Consider the following 24,639-nt stretch of genomic DNA (forward strand, 5'->3'; position numbering starts at 1 on the left):
TGCTATTAATCCTGAGGATTAACAGCCAAATCACTCCTCAATGCCATTTTCACAGAAAAATAGTTTGGTCATGATTGTTATGTCTACAGAGTATGTACTCATTCAAATGCAAAGTGCTTACACTGAAATTTCAGCTACAAAATGGAAATTGTTTTTGTGGACTACACTAGCAGCTGTCCAGTTTATGCTAACAGATTTTAAGTACTTGGAGCACAGATTGCTTAATTTATTTTGTGTCTTCAAAACAGGTCAGTAACGTTCCTAGTCAACTTATTTTACTAACTCATTCCATCCAGGGAAAAAACCCTTACCTATACAGAATTCATCCTGGGAGTCTGGCAGCTCCCTTCAACTCCAGATCTTTACAGGTAAGGAACTGTACCCACATTACTGGTTAAAGAGTTCGGACAGAAATTATGATGTTAACTATATACAAGACCAATGATATAAAATAAGTCAAAAAGAGAACAAGGAGTAAATCAGACCTGAGAAAGAGAAACTGGCAGAGACTTGAGCCCAAGAAGTAATGATACTCCGATTGTGTCTCAACACAAACCCACCATTTCAAGAGTACAGTTTTCAAATGTACACTGTTTAAACAACATTCAGCTTTGTAATTCCTTCAAAATGTCAGTCATCATTATTTGTTCTCGCAAACTTTCCAGTTCATTATATTACTCTGATATGCTGGTTTCTTTCTGATCAGTATAACAAATAGATACGGACTTAGGGAATAAACAGTAAGAAACCACTTCCTCAAAAAGCCTGGAAAGGGGATTTAAATCCTATACTTAACAATTTTATTCTTGAATGTTTCTTGGCTGGCACATTGTACTCGATACATTAAATCAATTAGATGCCAGAATAGATAGCCTCATATGAAGTACATTGGCTTCTGTTGAAATCACTGGGGAAAAAAACAAACTATATGCCAAGAAATAGGAAATGTGGTCTGGCAAGAACTGTGTGTATTTTAATCTTTGATGTGCAAGTCACTGTGCACTATTCATTAAAGACCCTTTCTTATACCTACCAAAAAAATCCCCCAAAACCAGAGGGGTGGGGGGAGCATCTAGCCCTTCTTATAAGTCCTACAAAAGCTAAGCTTACGCTCTTAAGGCTATTCACGTAGGATGCAGTTTGTGTAAAGCCATTACCTTTATACAAAACAATTACTGTAGTCTACAAAATGGAAAACTATTCTTCCATAACAGTCAACCGAAAAATGTTACAGTACATTTTATTATAGCATTGCTTTTATGAAAGAGTCTGAGACACTCAGAACTCAACTGTGACAAAGCCACATGGTGTATACAGTTCCATCATGAACTAAGTCAACACTAAATATATGAAAACATAATTTATTATTCTAGTGCAGAAGCTGACTGAAAATTAGGTGCTCTCTAAAATTCTACATCTAAGCAACTGTACATGGAAAAGCTGAGAGATTAGATCCCTTTCCCTTAAGTCAGTGGCAGAAACAGAAAACTCCAAAACAAAACCAACCTCTATAATTATGTCCTTTCTGCACTGCAAACCGGAATCTAAATATTAAATAAGGGACAGACTTCATTACTTAACCCAAATGGTTACCCAGCTTACCAAACCACAAAAGAATTCTCTGTTAAAGTTTCAGTATAATTACGTGGCAGGTCTGGTCTCCTAGAACATTACAATATAATGGGGGAAACAAAGCAAATTGAGGAGGGTCCATAAGAATTTCAACAGGAAAAATTGGTACCAGTCCACAAAGTGATTCTTTCCTTCTTTTCTTTCTTCCATCCCAAGTACCTGGAGCTGTTTTAGTCTTCCAGTTCTCAACAGTGGTACAGTACGTCTATTCTCAAATGAGGCTATTATAGTAAGATGTGACACCTCTCACACACCTAACTCCTGCTTTTTTGCAGGACAAAGTCCAAATATAATCCAGCCTGGAAAAACAGTGTTTCAATACCAAAACCAGTAGTGATATAATCTATGTGACCTTAAGAAGAGCCAAACTCCACACCAAAAGCAAAGCAAACAAAAAATTACCCTTAATAAGTTGTTTCTTAGTAGTCATTGCCTGAAGATTTTTAACTATATTGAATACCACTGAATGTTTTCAAAGGAATAATGTGGTAATGGCTGGATTTTGTTGGATTGGCCTCACTCCACTGAAAGCAAATTAGTGGATAAATTTAAAATTGCAGTTTGGCAGAGAAATCAAATATTCTTACAGGATATAATTAGTCCACTAACTCTGATGGCCTGTGTAGTACACGGTTTGTCAACAGTGTGATTCGCAGCATGTCTATGTTTGCATGATGATGTCTGGGATGTCACTGCGGAAACAAAGAGCCTTGAATCCTAACTCACAGATATCATAGCATCACAGTACAATCTGGGTTGGAAGAGACTTCAGGATATTTCTAGTCCAACTTCCTGCTCAAAGCAGTGTTACTACAAGATCAGATCCAGTTGCTCAGGGTTGTATCCAAAAGGAATGTGAAAATCTCCAGGGACAGACATAACACAATCTCTCCAGGCAGCATGTTCTAATGCTTACTTGTCCTTTTCATTAGTAAGTAATGAATGCTTTATAGTAAAACAGAAGCCTCGCAGCTGCAAGTGGTTTCACTCCCTATCTGGTACACTCTATGAATGAGACCCAGCAGGGCAGGCCAGTAAGGAGATAAAAAAACTACATGATTTGCATACTTTTTGGCTAATCAGAATTATGTGCCCACAATCTTTCTTTTGAAATCTCAAAGAAAGACGCATGGAGGGATGTCTTCGAAACAAATTGCGAAGCTCTGAAGGGTTGACCTGCTGTGGTAGAAGTTCACCGTACAGTTTCCCAGGAACTACTAACTTATGTTGGAAGAGAGGAATTAAATTTGTCTGAAGAAAAGGAAATTCTGCAACAATCCAAAGTACTCTTAAAAAAGCCAACTGGGAAAAAAGCCCATGAACCACAAGCAAAACACAAAACACAGGGACAAGCCAATTTAATCTTACCTCAGCCTCACAAAGTGCCTGGAGACCCTGTAGTACTATGGCAGCCGGTGAAGCTTGATCAGGTTTTGTGCATTCATTTAATACCTGGGAAATTGCAGCCAACATGTCTGCTCCATGCTGGTATGGTCTAAAGGAAAAAACACGAAGATAGAAGGCAATATTCCTGTATACACACAAGTTGTAACCTATACACAAAAATTCATTAAGTGCTGGTTTTGTTTATGTGACAATTAAACCAGCCTAAAAGTGGGAGGAAAAAAAACAAACAAGGAGGATATGACAGACAGCTATAAAGGCTAAGTGACACAACGAATTAAATCAGCAGGCACCAAGTTCCAAATATAAGATCACCAAGTGGTTAAGTTATGGAAGTTTTTGTCCAAGCATGTTGTGTATGCCAAAAGATTATATCACTGAAGAAGTGACTAAGAATGAAAATGTGCTATTCTTTGCTGCAGTCTTCTGCAAGTAGTATTGGTGGAGATTTTGGCACCAAAAGCCTTTTGTCCTTCTTACATCAGATAGCTACGTTTTTCCATTTCTTTTTTTTGCTCTAACGCCATTTGTCTCGCCTTCAATTGCCTGCATGGGGCTGCTTGTTAGCCTTTCAGTCTTTTATTATCCATTCAGCTTTTTGGGTTGTGATGGTGGAAGTGTCAAGTGCTGATTCAGCAGTGCCTCATACTATTTCTGTAAGAGTTTGCAGTCAATAGCACCTGGTTAGGTGATTCATATGCATAGAACATTCTGACTTATTCCATTTGCTCTCATTTTCTTCCAAACAATTTCTAAATGCACAAAGAATGTGCATACGTCTGAACTTTAACTATACCACTTACCAGGCAAAAAAAATATTACAAATGCATTGAGATTTCTCTCTTGCTTTTCAGCCTTTAAAAATTACTTGAAAGATGCTGTTTGGCAAAATTGAAGAGGGTTGAAGAGGTAAAGGAAAGGGTACTGTCTTTAATAGCTTGCTTTTTAGTTGTTGATTAAAAGATACACGAATCTTCTCAGTTGTTAGTAACTGACCCTCAAGAAGGAAAGTGAAAACTGGAACCCAAGATAGATGACAAAGGGAACATAAAACCAGAAAGTAAATACTAATGCATTTTAAAAAAATCTTTACAGAAACTGCAAATTATTATCAAGTACTGATATTCATGGATTGTTAGAACTGGAAAAGTTCAATATATCATCCTGTTAGACTTGCACAACGGTGTTCTGTGGTACCATATCTGAATAAAGACCGGATATGTGCACATGTTGCAAAATGTGCTTTTCAAAAAAACACCCAATCTTTCTCTGAATAGATCAAAAAATACACCACTAGTTGTTTCTTCCATTGTTTTATCTCTCCTTTTTTTCTAATTTGGAAGTGTTACGCCTAAAGTTTCTACCCTGGATCAGTACAGGACACATGTTTTGTTTCAGGATGAAGAACATTTAATTTTCACAGCATGTATATGTGCTTTCTATTAGTCATAATAGAAAACTCCAAACTTTCTAGCTGCTCAGATTAAGAGTGGCTGAGTCTGTGTCTCAACTAGGAAAATATTACTATTAATGTCACAAATGTAGGTAAAAATTATTATGCAGCTTTTCTGACAAAAAATTGCTTTCCCTTACAAAGACATATGATGGGTAACACTTGCACTTACCTCTGCCTACATATATCTCTTATACAAGCGGCTTTAGCAATCAGCTTTTCCCACTGAGCATCTTTGTCAACAGACACAGATGGCATGTCAGACATCGCCAAGAACTTCTGCAACTCTGGGTAAATTCGGTCCTAGAAAAGATTCAATCTAAAAATTATCATCGTACCTTCAAAACGATTTTCAATTGGTAACACTTCTACATGACTTATAAATATCACTTTTATTGTATAACATATTTTGCTTTTCTTCATTATTGGAATCTAATGCTACAATGAGCTCTACCTGGTTTTTGCAGACCAAATTTATATTGCTATTTAAAAAAAAAAAAGTGAGAAGGAAATCATTGTTATATAACTTGCACAGGTTTGGGCTGGGGTAGAGTTAATTTTCTTCACTGTGGCTCCTATGGGGCTGTGTTTTGGATTTGTGCCAAACACAGGGTTGATAATATAAAGATGTTTTAGTTATTGTTGAGCAGGGCTTACACAGAGCCAGGGCCTTTTCTGCTTTTTGGACTGCCATGCTGGCAAGGAAGTTGGGGGTGCATGGGAAACTGGGAGGAGACAGAGCTGGGAGCTAAGGATATTCCAGACCATATGAAATCATGCTCAGTTTATAAAGTGAGGGGAAGAAGAAGGAAGTGAGGGAGTGTTTGGAGTGATGGCATTTGTCTTCCCAAGTCAGAGTTATATGTGATGGGGCACTGCTCTCCTGGAAATGGCTGAACATCTGCCCACCCATGGGAAGCAGTGAATTAACTTGTTTCACTTTGCTTGTGTGCATGGCTTTTGCTTTCCCTATTAAACTGTCTTTATCTTAACCCACGAGTTTTCTGGCTCTTACCCTTCTGATTCTCTCCCCAGTCCTGCTGATGGGGGAGTGAGTGAGTGACTCTGTGGTACATGGCTGCTGGCTGGGGTTAAGCCACAATACTAAGGTCTTGTTCTTACTGAATATTATGAAAAGCAGAAAGCTGCCCTTCAAAAAAATTTTCTTTTTAATTCCAGCCTGAGACCTCATGAAATGAAAGTTTCATGAAAGACATACTATGAAATTTTTCACTAGAACAGAATCAGTATAGGCACCACTTACACCATTTACTTTATAGTCCTGATAATGACATACTAGTATAAGCAATGATCCAAAATTAATTTCTTTCCTTGTTTAGAGGTAATGAAGTTTTTCAACTGGACTTATTATATTGAATAAGTAAAATAACTATATTCACTATGTAATAGTGAATAACTACAAGAATTTTCTAACCTGTCTTTCCCACAGTGATGTCATCAGCCGCGAAGCAATTGCTCTGAGCTTTGGTGTGCTCCCCAGCATGTGTATGGCACGTAGAATCTGAGCTACACAAACCTGAAAGAAATTTTTTAACCAAGTGTCACTGTTATCTTATATGCCCAAGGACTAAGCCTAATCTACAAATAATTATTTTACAACCAAGTACAACAAGGAGGTAATTGTCCAACTGCAATGTCAGAAATAAACTGGAAGTTGTTTTCCAAAAAACTTTAGAACATAATGAGTCCAAGGGCATCTATCTTCTCATGACATATATAATGATGATACAGTATAGACAGTAAAGCATAATGTACATTTCACTCTAAAACAAATATCATAACCCTTCCAAAGTACTACAAAGTTACGGTGAAACTTCAAAATCAGTTAAGCAAGCCATGTATTGCTTAGTCTAATTTTTTTTTAATAAATAAATGACCTTTCATTGATACAGTTTTCGTTTTACTAAAAATTTTTCATTCTGACCTTGTGTACACCAAGTGTAGGCAATGTATACAATATATCCCTGTAAAGTGCAGGCTCCAAAGGTCTTCCTAATTTAAATACCAGAACTGGGATAAGATTTGGAACCTAAAATAAAACAAACACAGGACATAAATTGGAATTTGTCAACATGACACCTTACATAAGACAGTGAACTTGTCAGAACATACCAGCAGGTCCTACAGTTTTTGCTTGTGTACCTTCTTACCACTATGTGATTAAATCTAATCTTAAATTAAATCTACTCATGATTTCCCACAGTACTTCTTCCTTTTGCCAGAGGCAGTCTTGGGCAACTCTATTTCATCTTACGCTAGTTCTCTAGTCAACAGGCTACTTCCTGCATTCTTCTACATTGTAGCTACATTGGATGACACATACGGCAATCAGACCAAATGACATTCAACATAAATTATAATTAAATCATATTCATAGTCCTTAGTTATAAAAGAAATCAAACATGCTTAAAGACAGCCTACTTAAGCCCAGCCTTCATCAGCTGTGATGGGAAGCGCATTTTAAGTCCTGTGTCCACATTAATTTTGTTATGAAGCTCATTCTACAGTAAAGAGACATTAAATGAAAGTTCTACAATGACCTCTATACTAACATCCACTAAACAGATACTAAGTTTGATATACAAAATTCCCAGGAGAAGTCTAAGCCCGTGCTACTGTGAGGCCAGTTACAAGGTATTGTCATTTAAAGTCTACTTGTTTTCAACTGTATATTTCAATTGTAATATCAAGAAAAACCCCAAAATGTTCTGGTACAGCAAAGCTGCTCCTCTCCATCTCCCTCAAGGAATGGATAAACAACGCTGGAATTAATTTCAATATTATATTTATACTAAATCTTCATCAGGGGTGTAACAGCTCCATGAAGCTGATTTGACAATTCATTAGCTCCCAGTAGGCAGGAGTGGGAGGCACACTGCCTGTCAACACCGCCTTCTGCATTCCCCACACCACCAGAGTATGTGGCAGTTAGGTCAAGTCTGTCATTAGCAACCTGAAGAAGGGTTTTCAACGTTATGTTTTTTGGTTTTAAAACTAATTTGCATCTCAAAAATGATGCTGAAGTTTCTCAACAACTCTCCCTTTTAAAATAAAATTAAACATACAAGACAAAGCGATATTATTCAAGAAATAAGCCTGAGAAGCGTTCTCTGTGATTTGGTGGTCTGATTTTTTTTTTTTTCTAAGCTACAGGACAATTGTTCTTCTTCAAAAGCACAAGCTAAGAAAGGATAGCAGGTATCAATTCTGGGCTGAATTTTGGAAGAAGGTTGTCCAGTAGACAAGGCAGTGAAATGAGAAGGTGTTTGAAAGCGTTCAGTATTCCAGCATTCCTGGCTCCAGTAAGCAAGACAAAAGTACTGGACAATTCAGACAATTCAGACAAGGATCAGTTTTTCAGATAAGTACACAAATGTAGCTAAGTTTCTGCTTATAAAAGCTATAAAATAAATTTCTCTTGAAAATCAGAAGCACTTCTTAGAATACACAAGCTAGGTTTTCAAAAGTTTCATGTATTCTAGAAGGATCCTAACCAATAATTTTCAATCATGAAGAGTCTGTCCACAAGACCTGAGTATGATATGATTGCTTCCCTACAGCTCTCTGAAGTTTACATAATCAAACAAACAAAATAGCATCAGGTACCACCTGAGCAAGCCAAATCCAGTTCAATGCATCCTTAAACATGTTTTCTACCCAAATAAAAACGTGTTTTACCTTTTTGTTTTTTAATGTACTCCCAGACCCCAAATAACACAAAATAATGCACATTCAGATGGATTTCCCAAGATGTCATTTACCACTAAAATAGTTCATTCTAGCAATTGAAAGACCATAAAAGAATGCATGTCTTCTACAGACTCATAATCCTCAAATAACCATAACGGATCTTATGCTACTATTCACCAGTGACCTCTCAGTCAGATAATTTAATTTCTTCCCCTTGCAGCGCAGCAGTGGTTTCACAGAGTGAAATAACAATTTCTGCACAAGAAAATTCATCCAATTATAAAGACTGTATCAAGTCTATCATTAACAGCACATGTCACAGCAGTCTCCGGAGTGATTTGACTTAATATAGCCTAAGAGCCCATGTTCTACTCTTCACCCTCAGCCTTTAACAAATATTTCTGGACTTTCTTCCACAGTGTTTCAGACCATTACTCCAAAATGCTTCCACTAAAAACAGATCCAAAATAATCACTGTCATGGTTTGAATCTTGTTTTCCCCCAGAGGCTAGAAAAGTGGTAGACCCCAAGGGGTGGAAACCCCTGGAAGTTTTGGAGTTCTGTCCAATGGGCGCTCCCGCAAAAATGTCAACATTCCACAAGCTCACTGGAAAAGAAGAGTTGTAGTTTGGTGATTGTTGAGGAGAGGTGGCCATGTTGTAGAGCCACGAGGAAGGGGTTCTGAGCCCCTTGGGCCCTCTGGGCCACCCAGCCCCTGGCTAGGGGGCTGCAGGGACCTGGAACAGCATAAAGCTGGGCTAGGTGCCTGTAGTTATGCCGGGAGATGTTTTCTCCATGGGCACAGAGCAGCAGCTGGCACTGAACCTGAGAAACGGTGGCAGAGAGCCAGAGGTAAGAACCTGAACTGGAGGAGCAGCAGAAGCAACATGCAGCACCGCAGAGAGAAGACTCCTGGAAAGAGAGCCGAGGAGAAAGAGAGCCAGCAGCCTGAGAGACAGAGTTCTGGGGGTAAGACTGTACCAGCCCCCCAAAACTCCTTTGAGACCCCTGAGAAAGGAGGAGTAGATGGACTCCTATTTTAGAGGAGCCTTGGAGCATGCAGCACCAGAGAGAGAGAGGAGCTGAGAAGCTCAGAGCGTCCCATAGCTGGACCGGGACAGCCAGATGGAATGCGGGGGGGAGTTGACCTTGGCTCCCCCCTCCTTGCACTGCTGCCACGGTGGCAGCCTGAGAGACAGGGCACAGAGGCCCTGCAAGGAGCTGAGTCTCCTGGAGATACCAGACCGTCACGAAGACCCCCCTGTGTCTTCGTGATATGACGTGGTGATACGACCTTGTCTGGGGTTACGAAGCCCACGGAAGACCCCTCGGTTGGAGGCGATGGGGCCGAGAGAGGTTGGATACCTCCCTCGTGAGTGCTGGCAGAAAGCCAGCTATCAGCTGCTGCATGTGGAGAAGACAGACAGACTGCTGCCTCAGAAGATGCTGCTGTTCAAAGACTGAAAGGGATCTGCCCTTCTTTCCCTCCTGGACTTTTATTTGGAGGGGAGAAGAGATCTGATCCACTGTAAATACATATGTCATGGTAGAGATAGTTTGTGATCATGTGTATAATGTGATATAGTATTTATTTGTACAGTCATTGTAATATATTCCCTTTCCCCTCACTTTGAGTCTGGTGTGTGTTTTGTCTGGAAAAACCCATCTCACATTAAGTTGAGATGTGGGAGGGGGAATGGAGCTAGGGAATTGGATTTGGGGACTATCTCAAACCATGACAATCACTTATCTTGCACCATAAAACCACTTTCACTCAGTGGAGAAGGAGGAGATACATGCAGAGAAGCCCTCTACAGCCTTTCTTAATGGAAATGGTAAAGAAAAAAAGAAAATCATAACCAGAACAATGTCTGCAAAATCAATTATGGCGGTAATTTTTAAATCTAGCAATGTTTTTTTTAATGCTTCATTAATTTACTTCAGAGACAAGAGATTCATTATAAAACCAACATTCACTGTGAAAATGGGAGCTACTGTTAGGGAACACTGCAAAGCGCTGTACTAAACATGAAAATAACGAGGATAGCATTCTCGATGCATGTTCTCTCTTTCTGACCCTGTTTTGTTTTGAAACACAATTCTTCAACTCAGATTTTGCATGGCAATCACTTCTGGCTTTTCAATTCAACATTCACAGTTACAACCACTGTGTCACTTTGTGATTCAGAAAGTAAAAGAATTTCACTAGCAGCAGAATTAGTGAATATCTAAATCACTTAAAAAAAACATACAAAAAACCCCACCATACAATTCTTTTCATACTATGACCTTCACTATGACATGTTAGCACTTCTATCTATTCCTCCGTAGTACAGGTAGTTCAAAGTTTGGCTGCAAAGTGGACACTTCTTAATTTTGCCCTGTGGACATTTAACTTCTGCAACACTAAGTGCTGACGCCTTCTAGCCCAAGGTTACTTTGATTTGGACATGATTCAAAGTTTAAAAGGATTCAGAATACACCCGCTACACCTGCTACAAACATCTGGCTTTAAGAGTGTCTAAGTGCTGTTAACACCAAAGAACAGATTCAAGTTAATATAGATATGACTGTTGAAAAATAAGGTTGGGTTTAACAGCCACTTTTTGTTCTCTTCTTCTCATACCCATCTTCTGACTTTCTTCTTCTCTTCTTCAGAACAGCCTTCTAACTACTATGCTGCTCACACCGTCCACTGCATACTTCAGAAAGTGTTCTAAGAAATTGAAGATTCAAAATATCTAACAATTTGCTGTGAGGAGCTTTCCACTTTCTTACCTTAAAGGACATTCCAACCACTTACTTTCATCATCTTTTATAAAGCACCATTTATTTATGTAGAACTGAATAAAAAAAGAACCAAATAAAGCAATTCCCAAAGTATAACTCTGCCATCAATATGTTAGCGATAGTTGCCTGTACATTGCCCATGTAGTTTATTAATCACTTATTTCTCCCACCCAGGAGCTTCAGTGCTTTCTCCCCTTATACTGTTATTGCAAGAGAAAGACATCATAAGTCCATGGTAATTCTTCCGGTCTAAGAGAGAGAGCATTGCATGTACGAGAAACAATGTAATAAACTTCCAGCGCAATGCCACACTGTAATAATCTCTGTGGAGCAATTAAGCAGGCTCAGAACTAAAAAAACTTGTCAGAGTCAAGACAGATGCCAGGTGATGCCTGGTTCAAATGAGACAGACAGTAAGTTCAAGTTTTAAAGCATTAAAATATTTTGCAATAAAAGACATAATTTAAAAGACAGAAATGAGGTAGATATTGCTAACTGGAGAATATTCAGGTGTCCTTGGTTGCACTTAACCAAGGACTGAGAAGAGAAACATCATCCTAATTAAGTGCATTACTCTTCCCACACAAAATTTTCCAGTATTACTCAGCAGAACATCTGCTGTATCACTAATTATACTGATTGCTTTATGTGATATTATGAAAAAGAGACCTGAATACCTTACATATTTCGCAAAAAAATGTTTTAAAGCCCACAAAAATAAAAAAATCTAAAAGCTCTCCACTTCCACACCCTGTTAGCAAAGAAAATGTGACCCAGTAAGACAGTATCGACAAATCAGGGTTAGAGTTCTGCATTTTAAACAATGGTTTCTAATTCATGCAGACTTCTGCTGATCACTAGGAAACAAAAAATATGATGAAGTCTGAACTTTATCTTCTCATTGCCTCTGGGCATGAGTCATTCTTCCCAGTGCGGGGGAGGACTTTTTCATGAGCTTGAAGGGCTTCTTAGTTCTGAAGCAGTTCTGAAGACCACTCAATGGTATGTGTCCACCAATCTTTTTAACTGTACTGGTGAACAAAAGCTTTGGCTTAAATAAAGTAGAAAAACCCATTCACATAAATGCTAAACACAGCTTCAGGTTAAATTATTGTCCCTGTATCTGTCTAAAGCTTCTGTAATTCTGCCTAACTTGCACTTTGATTTGTCTCTAAAATTGTTCATTTAAATATTCTAGATTCCTCTAATAAATTCACAACAGTCATTCCCTACAGTCAGACTTCAGCCCATTCTGTTCAGGTGCCATATTGCTTCAGTAATTTTTTTTCAGCAAGTTACCACTTTTTTTGAATGACTGACAAATTGCATTTTGAACAACTATATCAAATAGGTAATCAACAAAGCATTATTCCTTTCCTCTTTCTGTAATATGTCACTGATTTATCATACAACTCAAAGTCCTAGTGTAACAAAACTAGTTAGAGAGTCCACAGACAAAAACAGGAAATCCACTCCAAAAAGCCTGGAGTTAACTCATGTTGTATTTTCATACTTACTAGAAAATATCAACAAATACGCCAGTCTTTTTCCTAAGTCCAAATAACTAAAAAATACTCCAAAACACAGACATAATACATATTTTGTTGTAACTGACACACAAAAAGTGAATTCCAGACAGCTGAGGGTACATGTATGTGCACCTCTGTGCAGGATGAGGGTCAGTCTGCATCAGGAACAGCAGCCCAGCTGCAGCCTTAAAAGTTCTTAGGTCCAGATGCCTGAAACTGGTGAGACTTGGATCCAGAGGCTACTCTACATACTGAGCATGCACCACTGCTAGAGGGATCCTTACTGTACCCACCAGGAATGCAGGTATATCCTTGCCACTTGTTGGACCTAGGGTCATGAAGCTGTGGTAGCCTTGCCCTTCTTGGGCTGCTAAATGCTGTCCAATTCCTGAAAAAAATTGCACTAACAGTAAGTCTTTACCTGAGAACAATCAGCCTTGGCTATTTCTGTAGTAGTCTGAAGCACAACATGAAGAGTGTCTCCATTTTCTTGGATCAGTAGATAAGCCAACAAAAGAAAAACATGGGCAGGGACTTGACTGCTAACAGATAGCAGTGATTTCACTGAAGATAACCATTTAGTAACTGCAGACTTCTCTTTCAGGAGCTCTATGATCTTCCAGGTTGTGTACAATGAACTGTAAGAGTTGGTTATAGGAAAAAGGAGTTTGCAGGACACCTGAGAACAAGTGAAGCAAATAAAAGTCTCAATCAAACAAATAAGGTACCACAAAAAACCAAAAACAACATCCAAGTTGTCATCCAAAACATTTTTTATGGTCCCAATGCAATAAATGCAAATAACAAACTGCAATATATTTCTTTGAAATCCTTTCTATGAATTATTGCATTATGGATGTTTCAATGGTGTGTAAGTTTTGAGCTGATTTCCCACCAAGTCTCCGAGACCCAGTGAAAGCCTTCTCCCTCCCTCCCCCTTTGAGCAAAGGAAAAAAGCTATAGAAACTGAAAGAAACCAAAACCAACTGAACTATACCAAAATAAATATATATATATTTTTACATATATCACTGTTATATACAGTGAGAATACTATGTACAACCCCAAAAAAAGGGAAAGCGGAAGGGAAAGAGGGAAAACGAACAAAAAGGGACAAAACCAAAACATATATGCTCAAACAAAAACCTGGAGCAAAACAAAGAACTAGCAAAACGAAATCTCAATACTTCCCTTGAAAAAAAGCAGGATCGCGCCAGACACCACCGGCACCCTCCACCTTCTGCGTGGCAAACAACAAGCTTAAGCAGGCCTCAACTCCCAGATGAGCAAGACCAACCACAGGGACCTGCTGTCTCCCAAGCTCACCAGAAGGGAAGAGGATCTCGGTGTCTCCTCCCCTCATATTTATACCTCTGTTTACATAAAGGGATAGGGTGGAATACTTCCTTGGTTATCAGGAAGGAAGGCCTAAGACTCAAAACAATTACAAATGGGTTGATAATTTCATACTCAGGAGTTCCCACTTCATCTGACATCCATCACTCCTGTTCCTGTTGGTGACTGGAGTGCTACTTCCTCACTAAAATTGACATAATAAAACTAGAGTATATTAAAAGCTTAAGTTCCTGACAATGACAGGAGAATCATAAGTTTAACTATCATCTACATTATTTTTAGAAAAAACTGTCTTAACTTTTAATAGTACTTAATATCACAGTTTAGGTTAATCTGTTTTTACATTTTCTGTTTAACGGATTTGTTTCTCAGAACAAAATGAGCTACAGTTGCAGTCACAGAAGATAACATTTAGCAGCAGGACAGTAGTAAAATAAAAATGAGGAATCCTCTTAAGTTGGATTTTCATATATGTAAGAGTATATACATTCTAAAGTTCCTGCAAATAAAGTTTAAAGTGATTCATTAGAAGAGAAAAGTTTAATCCAAGACAAGCCATTTCTTTACTATTAATTCTCTGCTTCCTTAGAAAGTACAATGTTTTCAGAAATACCTCTCCACTATCAAGACAGTAGTTAGCGGGCAGTGATTAGGTGAAGAACATTTATATAAAGATCAGGTCAAGAAAGTACTTGAAAAGAGGTCTCCAAATGAACATAAAAAACGGAATTCAGATTCTAAAGGGCAGAGAAAAGAGATTTTGAGTGGCAAAAGCTGTTCTAAATGCAGAATTTCATTTTAATCACACTGTAATGTAAACTTATTTTGCCTAATAGAAGGTAGAATGCCACTGTATTTTAGATTACCTTTTAAAAATAACACTAAAGTTAGCTTATTCCATTATTTACACTTTACTATAGTGTATGTTAAAAATTCAGCAGTCTATAATGCTCTCTCTTCTGGCTGGCAAGATCACTTGGAGTCAAAAACCTCTTCTGAATACAGATGTGAAATTGCCATTTATTGAAAAAGGTAATTAAACTTTATCCAAGGACATACAGTGCCCTAAGAAGAGCTTCAGAATCCGTAACATGTACTGTTTAGTTACCTGCCTCTAGAAGATAATAGGTCCTGAAATCAAGATCAGACTATTAAAGGAGTTTTGTTGTTGTTTTGGGTTTGCTTGTTTTCGTTGTTGTTGTTGTTTATTTTAAATGCCTCAAAAAACCTGCTAAAATTGGTAGAGCCTGAAATATTATATTGGTATTTCCCATTCCCTATTCCATCCGCAAAGGTTTTGCTTCAACAAAATAGCACTCACTCCCTTCTCCCTTTATTTCATCTGCATAAAAACAGGTTATGATTATAATTTTACTTTAATACTGCATTCCATTCAAGTGGGTTAGGTAGAAAATTTCAGTCCGTCAACACGAAGATATACATATATATAAATCCCTCAATGGCAAAACATAAGTGAAGGTTAGCCTCATTCTAACTTTCAAAATCATGGGACTACAGGTAGAACAATTCTCTACCATCAATGCAAAAAAAAGCCCAAAAAACACCAAAACCAAAAACCATTAAAGAACATGTAACTTGTGTGTGCGGTTAAAAGCAAAGAAGTAGCATGCCCTCTACACAAAAGTGGTCAAATACCCATTGAGGACTACAAGATCCTTTCCAGGATTCTAGGGTATGCAGATACAAAAGTCAGAGCTCAGCTAGAACTGAAATTGTCCAGAAATATCAAGAAGAAGAAAGGGTTATTCAGACGCACAAGTAGTTAAGCAGAAACACAGGGAAGACATAGGTGTCCCAATGGACAACACACTGAACATGGGCCAGCGGCACATCGCTGCAGCTAAGAAAGTAAACAGGATCTTGAGCTGCATCCATATCCAGCAGAGAGAGATGTGATCATCCTACTTTATCAGCACCCATCAGACTGCACATGGAGTAGTGTGTCCAGTTCTGGTCCCCACAGTTCCAAAACAGATGCAGACAGACTGGAGAATGTCTAAAGGAGTGCCATGAGTTAGGTCTTTTCACACTGCGGAAGTGAAGGTTAAGGGGGATGCACCACTGCTTTCCAGTACATGAAGGGCAGTTATTAAAAGGACAGAAGTTCTCTCTTCATAAAGAATCACATGATAGGGCAAAGGGCAACAGACACAAGTTGCCTGGGAGAGGGGCAGAGATAGTTTTACATTACAAGAAAAGACATTTTTGACAGTGAAAACAATCATTCACTGGAACAACCTCTCCAGGGACATGGTGGAGTCTCCATCACTGGAGGTTTTAAAGATGTGATTGGACAGGGTACTAGATAATCTCATCTAGGCTCCCGTTCCTATGAAAGGCTGGATCAGATGATCTTCCAGTCTGGGCTGTTCTGTGATTCTATGAAAATATACCATAACTTAATCATGTTTGCTCTTAAATACTTTTATTCAAAGCTTGTTCACTGTGGACATAACATTTGGTTTTTCCTACCTCTTTTTGTGCCCATTTCCAGTGCGAGGAAGGTCTAAGAATAATACAATCAAGATTTTATTCTCTTAGCATTGATCTGATCCTACAATAAAAATTGACTGAACTCATGGGAACATTGAAAAGAAAGTCTATATTTTTTAATCTTTTAGTTGAGAACCAAACATCATGGGCATACTTATTACAGACAATGACAAGGCAAAGTAAGTGTCTGTCTCCCCATTCTAATTGCTAACCATGTATTACCAAAGATCTGCCATGCTACCTGCTATGAACTCTGCAAGGATCAGTGAGACAGAAGTGAAGAGACTGTTTGAGAATTCCCACCAAAGACAAGTGTTTTCAGTTTAACACGGCTAACAGAAAAAGTTAGTCATCAAAAGCGATTTAAACCCTTAACAGAAAAGCTTTCACATGCTTTTCTGAAGAAAGAGAATACCAGAATTAGTACAAAGTTCTGTTACAGAAAGCCAGTGTAATACAATGCACTGTAATCTTGTCCTACAGTAACCCAGTAGTCATGTAAGACATTAAAATAGCTTCTAAAACACAACAGAAAACAAAACAGGTGGGTCAGTGACACAGGGCATAGAGGACCGAAGTGCTTCAGAAATCCCTCACTGAAAAAAGCCTCCAGTGGCATCAGTACAGGCTGTCACCCAGTAAGTCCCATCAAAAGAAGTGAGCTCTACTTAAGTCATCTCATACCTATTCTTTCAGAGCAGAATAAGAAGTGTAAGCTTTAGTGAACTTTAAAACAGGTATTTTTCATTAGGTGTACGAATGGGCTTGCCTTTTCAAATTTTGGAAACAGAAGATGAAGTTGGTGAGGTATTCCAGGACAAGGAGACATGGTAGAACTCAGAACTGGCATTCTGTTTCTGTCTCCAACTGGTCATATCACCGCTCTCCTTATGCAAAATAACAGGAGTGTAAAGCAGAAAGGGAGTTTAGTTTCCCCACTTCTAAGCATATCTTGATCAAAGAGACTTGTTGTGGTGAATGGAAGAGAAGTGGGACTTAAGTAATTAACAAAAAAACCCCAAAACCCCAACCAAAAAAAAAAAACAACCAATAACCCAAAAACACACCAAAAAGAAAACAAAACAAAAAACCCAACAGCATAGAATGAATCAGGTTAATGAGCTAAAATATGCTAAATGACACTTAGATACTCTGTAACTGTCTTCAGCCAAAGGAGAAAGAATGGTAGTTAACAGTCACATACAGCACTAATGAAAAGGACAGAGACAAGGAAAATAAGCAAGTCTGAGAGAAACAAAGTAAATACACATAATCCTGCTTTCTGTAAGTCCTGCTACTTGCTTTATAAGGTAGGTGAATTCTTCAATCTATACAGTCTCTTAAAGTAAAAAAATCCTATTTGTTAAGTAAAACAATATTTAGCTTACAAACACACTTCCACTTCCCTAATAGTCTAGTTTTATGGACTATACATACTTCCAAGTGTTTCCATAGAATGTATTACCCAAAGAAGCTCACACATGCAGAGTCTTTCCAAGTCAAAGGATAATGCAGCAAAATTGTTAAATGTCTCCCCTACCTGCCCCAAAAGAAGAAAAAAAAACCCTTATCACTTTACCATTTCCCGTTTATCCTTCAGACCTTCCTCCTGTAATATTCCCAAAAGATTTACAGCCAGCTGCTGCCTGGTAGTTCCAGAATCATCCCCTAAAAGGCAGTCTCCAACTGTTGTAGAAGATAAGATCTGTAGCACGGGCATCACCAAAGTCAGGGCTGTGGTTGAAATATTCTTGGTTTCTGAACATGAAAGGAGCTTGTAGGCTATTGAAGACAAGGTGGGGGGGAAAAAAAGTCACGTAGGAAAAAAAGAATTAACATAATTTGTACTTTTAGACATGATACAGACATCTTTAGGAAACACTCCAGTCAAGCAAAGTAACAGTCCCAGATTTACAGTATGTGTATACTACAGTTGAAGGGCAAAAGATTTTTTGGTGAAACTCCAATTTTATTAAGAGACCCATACACTTCTGTTGTTTATAGCAAAGTACCTGATGGTAGCAAGAAATAGAATGTAGCAGACCTTTGCTTTTATTGGAATAACTGCATTAATCAAAACTGCTAAGTCAAAAGCACAGCCAAACATTGCCATGACTGTGAGGCCTGCTCTCAATACCTGTCAAAAGAAACCATTCAGGATACATGAACCTCAGCTGAGAATATCCTGTTGTTGATTAAAAAATTAAACATATAAGCTCTAAGACAAGGAGGACCTTAAAAAACAGTCATATCCATGGGAAAAGTCACTGTTGCAGGAAGAATTATCTTTATTGCCATTACTTTTTAAATTCAGGAAAAATTCTATTTATTAAAAAAAAAAAACATTTCACCATCCAGTCCAACTCCAGGAGAATGCAGTGTTTATTTTCATAAACATGAAGAAGCAAAGACACAGTTTTAAGAGTGTGGATTCCTCTTTCACAAGAAGAGCTTTACCTAGACTCAAGACAGGCTTTTGCTGACTTTCTGGTGTTTGCAGCAGTAGAAGCGCTAGCCCAATTATACACTGGTTGACCGGAAATACCTACGAGGAAAAAAAAAGGCATTGTTTCAGTGTCATTAAACAGTACAAATAGGCAACTATCAGAACAGTGAAAGGAGTATCTTCATGAATTCCACTGAGTGCACATGCAGTGACAGAGCAATCAATGATGAATATGAACAGTACAAAACCAGTATTTTAACTAAATAATTACAACATTTTAATTTGTTACTTTGTTCAAACCATTTTAGTTCAGTTTAAACCAATTCCTAAACTAAAAGATTAACTGATATATACAGAATCAATTAAGTTTTCACCTTCTGAAGATCTTTAATCAAGAAGTAAAATTAGAAGCTTTTGAAACAACACTGATTGCCTGCAGATGAATGCCATGTATGAATGTCTGTACTGTCTTAAACATGAGATTCTTCAGATTTAATAAAACTATTTTATTTTTTCCCCCATATACTCTTACCTCTTTTAAGAGCTCAAAGTTGTCCTCTATTAAGGAGACCAAAGATGAGCATTCTCCTGTCACATCTAAACACACTTCACAGAAGCATAACAATTGCACACAAAACTCAGATAACTGAACTTTCCAAAACACAGGATAGCGTAGTAGGCTGAGGAATAGCTCTTGCAGATAAAACAAGGCTTCTGTAACTTGCAGTAAGTCTTTAAGCTGTAGAGAGGGGGTTAAAACAAAACAAAGCCAAAACATATGATGATTTAGTTCCTCTTCTATATATACACAGAATTTAGAATTAATTCTTTTCGCTCTGCTATGTTTCCATTGCAAATAGTACAAAATCTTCACAGAAACTCATTTATGGACTAAACCATGGAATCCCTCATCCAATTCCCTAAAAAAATAAAATTTATGTACTGCTATTTAATATTTTTAAGTAAAATGAGAAACATGAAAGAATACAAAGATTTCATGGTAGCTGATGAGAAAAATCCCTTTTTACTCAAAAACAATAGCAATTCATTCAGTCCTCAAGATTCTTGCAACAACATAAAAAAATAAAGTGTTTGACGATTTCATAGAGCAGGTAAATATTCTTATAACAGAATAATAATATAATAAATATAACAGAAACATCTGGCTCCAGGATATTTCCTCTGTAATGTAACCAAGATTTTAACACGTTTCAAAAGAGAAAGGCAGGTTTTACCTGCTTATAAAGCACCATGCAAGCTACTTACTACAAAAATTAAAAGTTGTACAATACCCAAAAGCATTAAGTATCTCCATACTTGAAAGCCAACTAAAGATGTTTCAAGAAGCAGGTTGCCTCTAAGTCCCCATGTGTTAGATGACAGTTCTTGAAAATTCTAGTTCCAGACAAACTGTTCCAACCCAAACTCTGGAGCCAGCATTAAGCATAACATCTTGATTTTTATTCCCTTTTTGTTCTATAAATAATCTGTTCTAATCTTAAGCCTCATGGCCACTGAATTTATCACCTGAAAAGTCTGCAGGTGAAGAGATGTACTTTTGACAGCTTGGTTTATACTGTCAGACAAAATGACAAAGTGTTTCAACATTTATACTACACATAAAGGATTACATTAGGCTAAGCTAAAAGGAAAGAGAAGAAGAACCTGAAGTTCAGAGAAAGAAGGGTAAGGAACTGACAGATTATAAAACAGTCCATCAAACAGGCTTCTTGAAGGAATACTTTCCTTTCTGTTGTGAAAGTTGTATCTCAGGCAAGACAAAAAGTGTTCAAGCATTAATATGAGTTGAAAAATATGCAACTGATTTCTAATTTAAAAAAAAAAGTGCCAACGTGCATGGAGGAAAGAAAGGCTCATAACTGATTTTTTTTATAAGTCTTCTTCAATGCCATTTTATGGCTAAATGTTACCAAGTCTGAAGCTAGGTCATACATTCAAGGCACAATGTTATACTGAAGCTCAGGTAGAATCAAGACAAAATCAGAAATGTCTCTATGACTAGAAAAGGTCAGCATGTACCTATCATCACAAAGAATTGACCTGAGCCAAGACAAACATGTATGACACAAGTTATAGTTTCACCAAAGGACTGAGAAAAGTAGCTATGAGTACAAAGAAGACTTTACTAGTAAAATCCCTCACAAGAAAGATGATACCAAATATCCTCAAAACAAGCCAACTTATCTTTACATTACTCATATTAACAAACCTTCTCTCCATGCCAATAAGGCCATAGCACCTCATGTTTGACTGAATACATCTGAAACTAAAGATGTTGTCCTAATATCATAAGAGGAAGGAAAGGTACATAGGTACAAAAAAGCATAACTGATGTCACATTAAAGCATGAGGCAAAGCTGAGCTACTAAGCTTAACGACATCCTAGGTCCATAACCAAAGTGGACAGAAAGATTAAAATTCATAGCTCCTAGCAGGTATTGCTGTGCAACTTAAAAGCATATTTATAAGCTTCAGCATATTCCAAAAAGATTAAATTTTGTCAGATCCAGTAATCCCACTCTCACAGAGTGAGAAAAGAATATCTAGAAGTACTTAAATCATACTTGTCATACAGTTTGTTTCATTTTAATATTATCCATTTTAAGTTAAAAATCTGACAATTAACCTACCATTTAACAACATTTTCTCATTACTGTCTTTCTAAGTTTACTATATGTTTACTGAGGCAATTAGTTGTAAATAAGTATGGTAAACATGTTTTTCGATTTCCATCCTATCAGGTGTATCAGATTTGAACAATTAAAGTTTTATCTTCTACCAGAAAGAGACAGTTTGTTAGCCTTTTGTACTATCAACAAATCAGGTCCACAGAAAATGGAAGAGAATGCTGTATTTGTACACTTGCAAGATAATAATGTTACTATCATTGCTCTGATATCATATATTTGTAAAAGGCGGGGTCAGGCAACAACTGTACCTGAAGGTGTGGAATCAAATCACACAGAAGCTGAAGAATCTCACATTCCAGCATGGAAGGTGTGTCTTCATGCTTTAGCCCACGAGGCTGAAGTAAGATCTTAAGTAAACCCGTTCGCAGTTCAGCATATTCCCGTAACTGAGATGGTTCACAATACAGGTATCTTAGAAATGGAGCCATTATGCCAACACATGAACTCTCTGCCCTGCAGTTCAAGAAATAAGTTTGCCATTACTGCTTTCTACTGAAAGCTTAACAAGCAACAAGGAAAACCCAAGCAATGTGACATTACCTGCAAAAATTTACAGGATGCAATTAAGACAAAAGTGTTAAGAACAGAATCACTAAATCTCACAAAAAAATTTGGTCTTATTTGGACACAATATTGTTATAAGACCTTATACAGGAACCATACCATGAAGTACAATATTGAAAAGACCTGATATTTAAACATGAATACTACTCAACAGGTATTTGCAGGTTATCACACTCTAAATTTTATTTTTTCCTCCATCAAGATTCAAGAAAGTGTCTTTCCTTGCTGAATGTTTTAATAGACTAACGGGCCATTCTGAAGTAGCATTTAGACAAGACTATTCAGAAATATCTTTTTAAAACACATAAAACATATATTCATTAAAAAGATGTCATCCATTACTTATCAGTTTTTGCACAATGATCTTAAATTTTTTACTGGGAAGCCACCTTAGTTGTTCCTGTTTCATGTAATTTTTTTATCACAGAACAAATCTTTTGGCTTGACAATATTAGGAATACAAGATGTCCTTGCCATTTTTAAAACAATCAAATAAAGCTCATGGTCAATACATTAACAAATCTAGAATCAAAGAATCATTTAGGCTCAAGTCCAACCACTAACACAGCACTCCCAAGCCCACCACTAAACCATGCCCCCAAGTGTCATGTCTACACGTCTTTTGAATACTTACAGACATAGTGACTCTACTACTTCCTTGGGCAGCCTGCTATGATTCTTGACAACCCTTTCCATGACGAAATTTTTCCTAAGAGTCAATCTAAACCTCCCTTGGCACAACATGAGGCTGTTTACTCTCATCCTGTTACTTGTTACCTGGGAGAAGAGACTGACCCCTACCTGGCTACAATTTCCTTTCAGGCAGTTGTAGAGTGTGAAAAGGTCCCCCCTCAGTCTCCTCTTCTCCAGGCTAAACAATCCCAGCTCCCTCAGTCACTCCTCACAGGACTTGGACTCAAGACCCTTCACCAGCTTCACTGCCCTTCTATGGACACGATCCAGAGCTTTAATGTCCTTCCTGTAGTGATAAAGGGCCCAAAAACTGAACAAGGGATTCAAGATGCAGCTTCAGCAGTGCCAAGTACAGGGGAACAATCCCTTCCCTGGTCCTGCTGGTCAAAATACTGCTGATACAAGCCAGGATGCCATTGGCCTTCTTGGCCACCTGGGCACACTGCTGGTTCATGCTCAGCCGCCGTCAACCAAGACCCCAAGGTCCTTTTCCTCTGGGCAACTTTCCAACCACTCTGCCCCCAGCCTGTAGTTCTGCCTGGGGTTGTTGTGATCCAAAGACAAGACCTGGCACTTGGCCTTGTTGAACCTCATATAATTGGTCTTGGCCCATGGATCCAGCCTGTCCAGATCCCTCTGCAGAGTCTTCCTGCAAATCAACAAGGGAGCAAAAGTCCGTTTTAAACAATATTCAGTCTTGATGCAAAGCTGTAGGAAGAACTCAGTAACTGGTCTACATCAACATATGTGGAGCTTGTTTATGTCATGGTTAGGGACACTGTTTAGTGGTGGACTGGATAGCATTAGGTTAATGGTTGGAGTTGATGTTCTTAAGGGTCTTTCTCAACCTAAATGATATATTCTCAGTCTAACACTTTATCCACAGAAACCTTGAACAAAGAGCAACAAAGGAAATTTAAAATATTTTCCTTTTCAGTAAAAGCAACTCCTTTTAATTCAAAAGAAGCCACTAGCAAAAAAATCCACAGTTCATTCCATCATTCATACATCTGATGAGACTCTTTATGAGTCCCATCCATTTAGTAGCTGAGTGAAAGAACAAATGTGCTAAGTGCAGTTCAAAAATACTCTGATCAATTAAATTGACTGTGTAGTTTTTGCTCGAAAGTCTTACTGTTGATCAAGTAGTCTAGGCCCACTAGAAATTTAAGAAATTAATAAATTTATTTCTTTACTCATAGCAACAGAATACAGAAGCCAATCTCTCTGCACTATTACTCTGTTATTAGTCTTCCAGAAAACAGAAGAGGGATACTTATATCTGAAAAGCACAGATATAGGTGTAAAATCACTGAAAACATTTAGCTTTAAGGCTGCTACAGCATTTGTTATTTTATCCTGAAGCTCTATTGGGCAAGTTCCTTCAAGTTAAGCATGAAGAAATGTTGAAATAGTTGGCATTTGGGTATTTGTTCATTGCTACAGATGTTTTATAATAAGACTGTGGTGTGATTTTTTCTACTTTTTTTAATTAAGAAGCATACATTGTTTTTCAAATCCTCTTCTTTTACCATGAGATGTAATCATCTGCACTTTTCCGTCATCATCCCATCACTTTGTATAGATGAGTCACAGCTGCATTGTATTAATTTTTTTTGACTTAGCAGTCAAAATTGACAAAGCTAATAAGCAAAATTGCTTATTTTAAAAAAAGTAACTCCAAAGGTGCTATCAGTTTTGCACCAATTATTTTATATCCATAAAAACTTTACCTACAGTTAATAAAAAGCTATAAAAATGATTTTGATGGATTATGCTAGTAATTCATTATTTATGCAATTATTTTAAACTTTGAAATGGTGTAATTAAATTTTA

The 24,639-nt window shown here is 37.6% G+C and overlaps 1 protein-coding gene across 1 annotated transcript in view; it reads right to left on the bottom strand.

Annotated features, from left to right (window-relative positions):
* FOCAD (focadhesin) overlaps positions 1 to 24,639 on the bottom strand; it is a 98,360-nt gene that overhangs the window by 54,265 nt on the left and 19,456 nt on the right. Inside the window, exons 7-15 of the mRNA XM_051801330.1 lie at positions 21,795 to 21,999; positions 19,368 to 19,574; positions 18,847 to 18,934; positions 17,969 to 18,171; positions 12,941 to 13,198; positions 6,435 to 6,539; positions 5,925 to 6,026; positions 4,662 to 4,792; positions 3,001 to 3,127 (exon numbers count right to left, since the gene is read on the bottom strand). Coding sequence (XP_051657290.1) covers positions 3,001 to 3,127; positions 4,662 to 4,792; positions 5,925 to 6,026; positions 6,435 to 6,539; positions 12,941 to 13,198; positions 17,969 to 18,171; positions 18,847 to 18,934; positions 19,368 to 19,574; positions 21,795 to 21,999 — 1,426 coding nt within the window. The remainder of the gene's footprint in view (positions 1 to 3,000; positions 3,128 to 4,661; positions 4,793 to 5,924; positions 6,027 to 6,434; positions 6,540 to 12,940; positions 13,199 to 17,968; positions 18,172 to 18,846; positions 18,935 to 19,367; positions 19,575 to 21,794; positions 22,000 to 24,639) is intronic.

The sequence above is a fragment of the Manacus candei genome, unplaced genomic scaffold (genome assembly GCF_025592945.1).
Source record: "Manacus candei isolate 608988 ecotype Guabito, Panama unplaced genomic scaffold, ASM2559294v1 h1tg000051l, whole genome shotgun sequence".
Lineage (NCBI taxonomy): Eukaryota > Metazoa > Chordata > Aves > Passeriformes > Pipridae > Manacus > Manacus candei.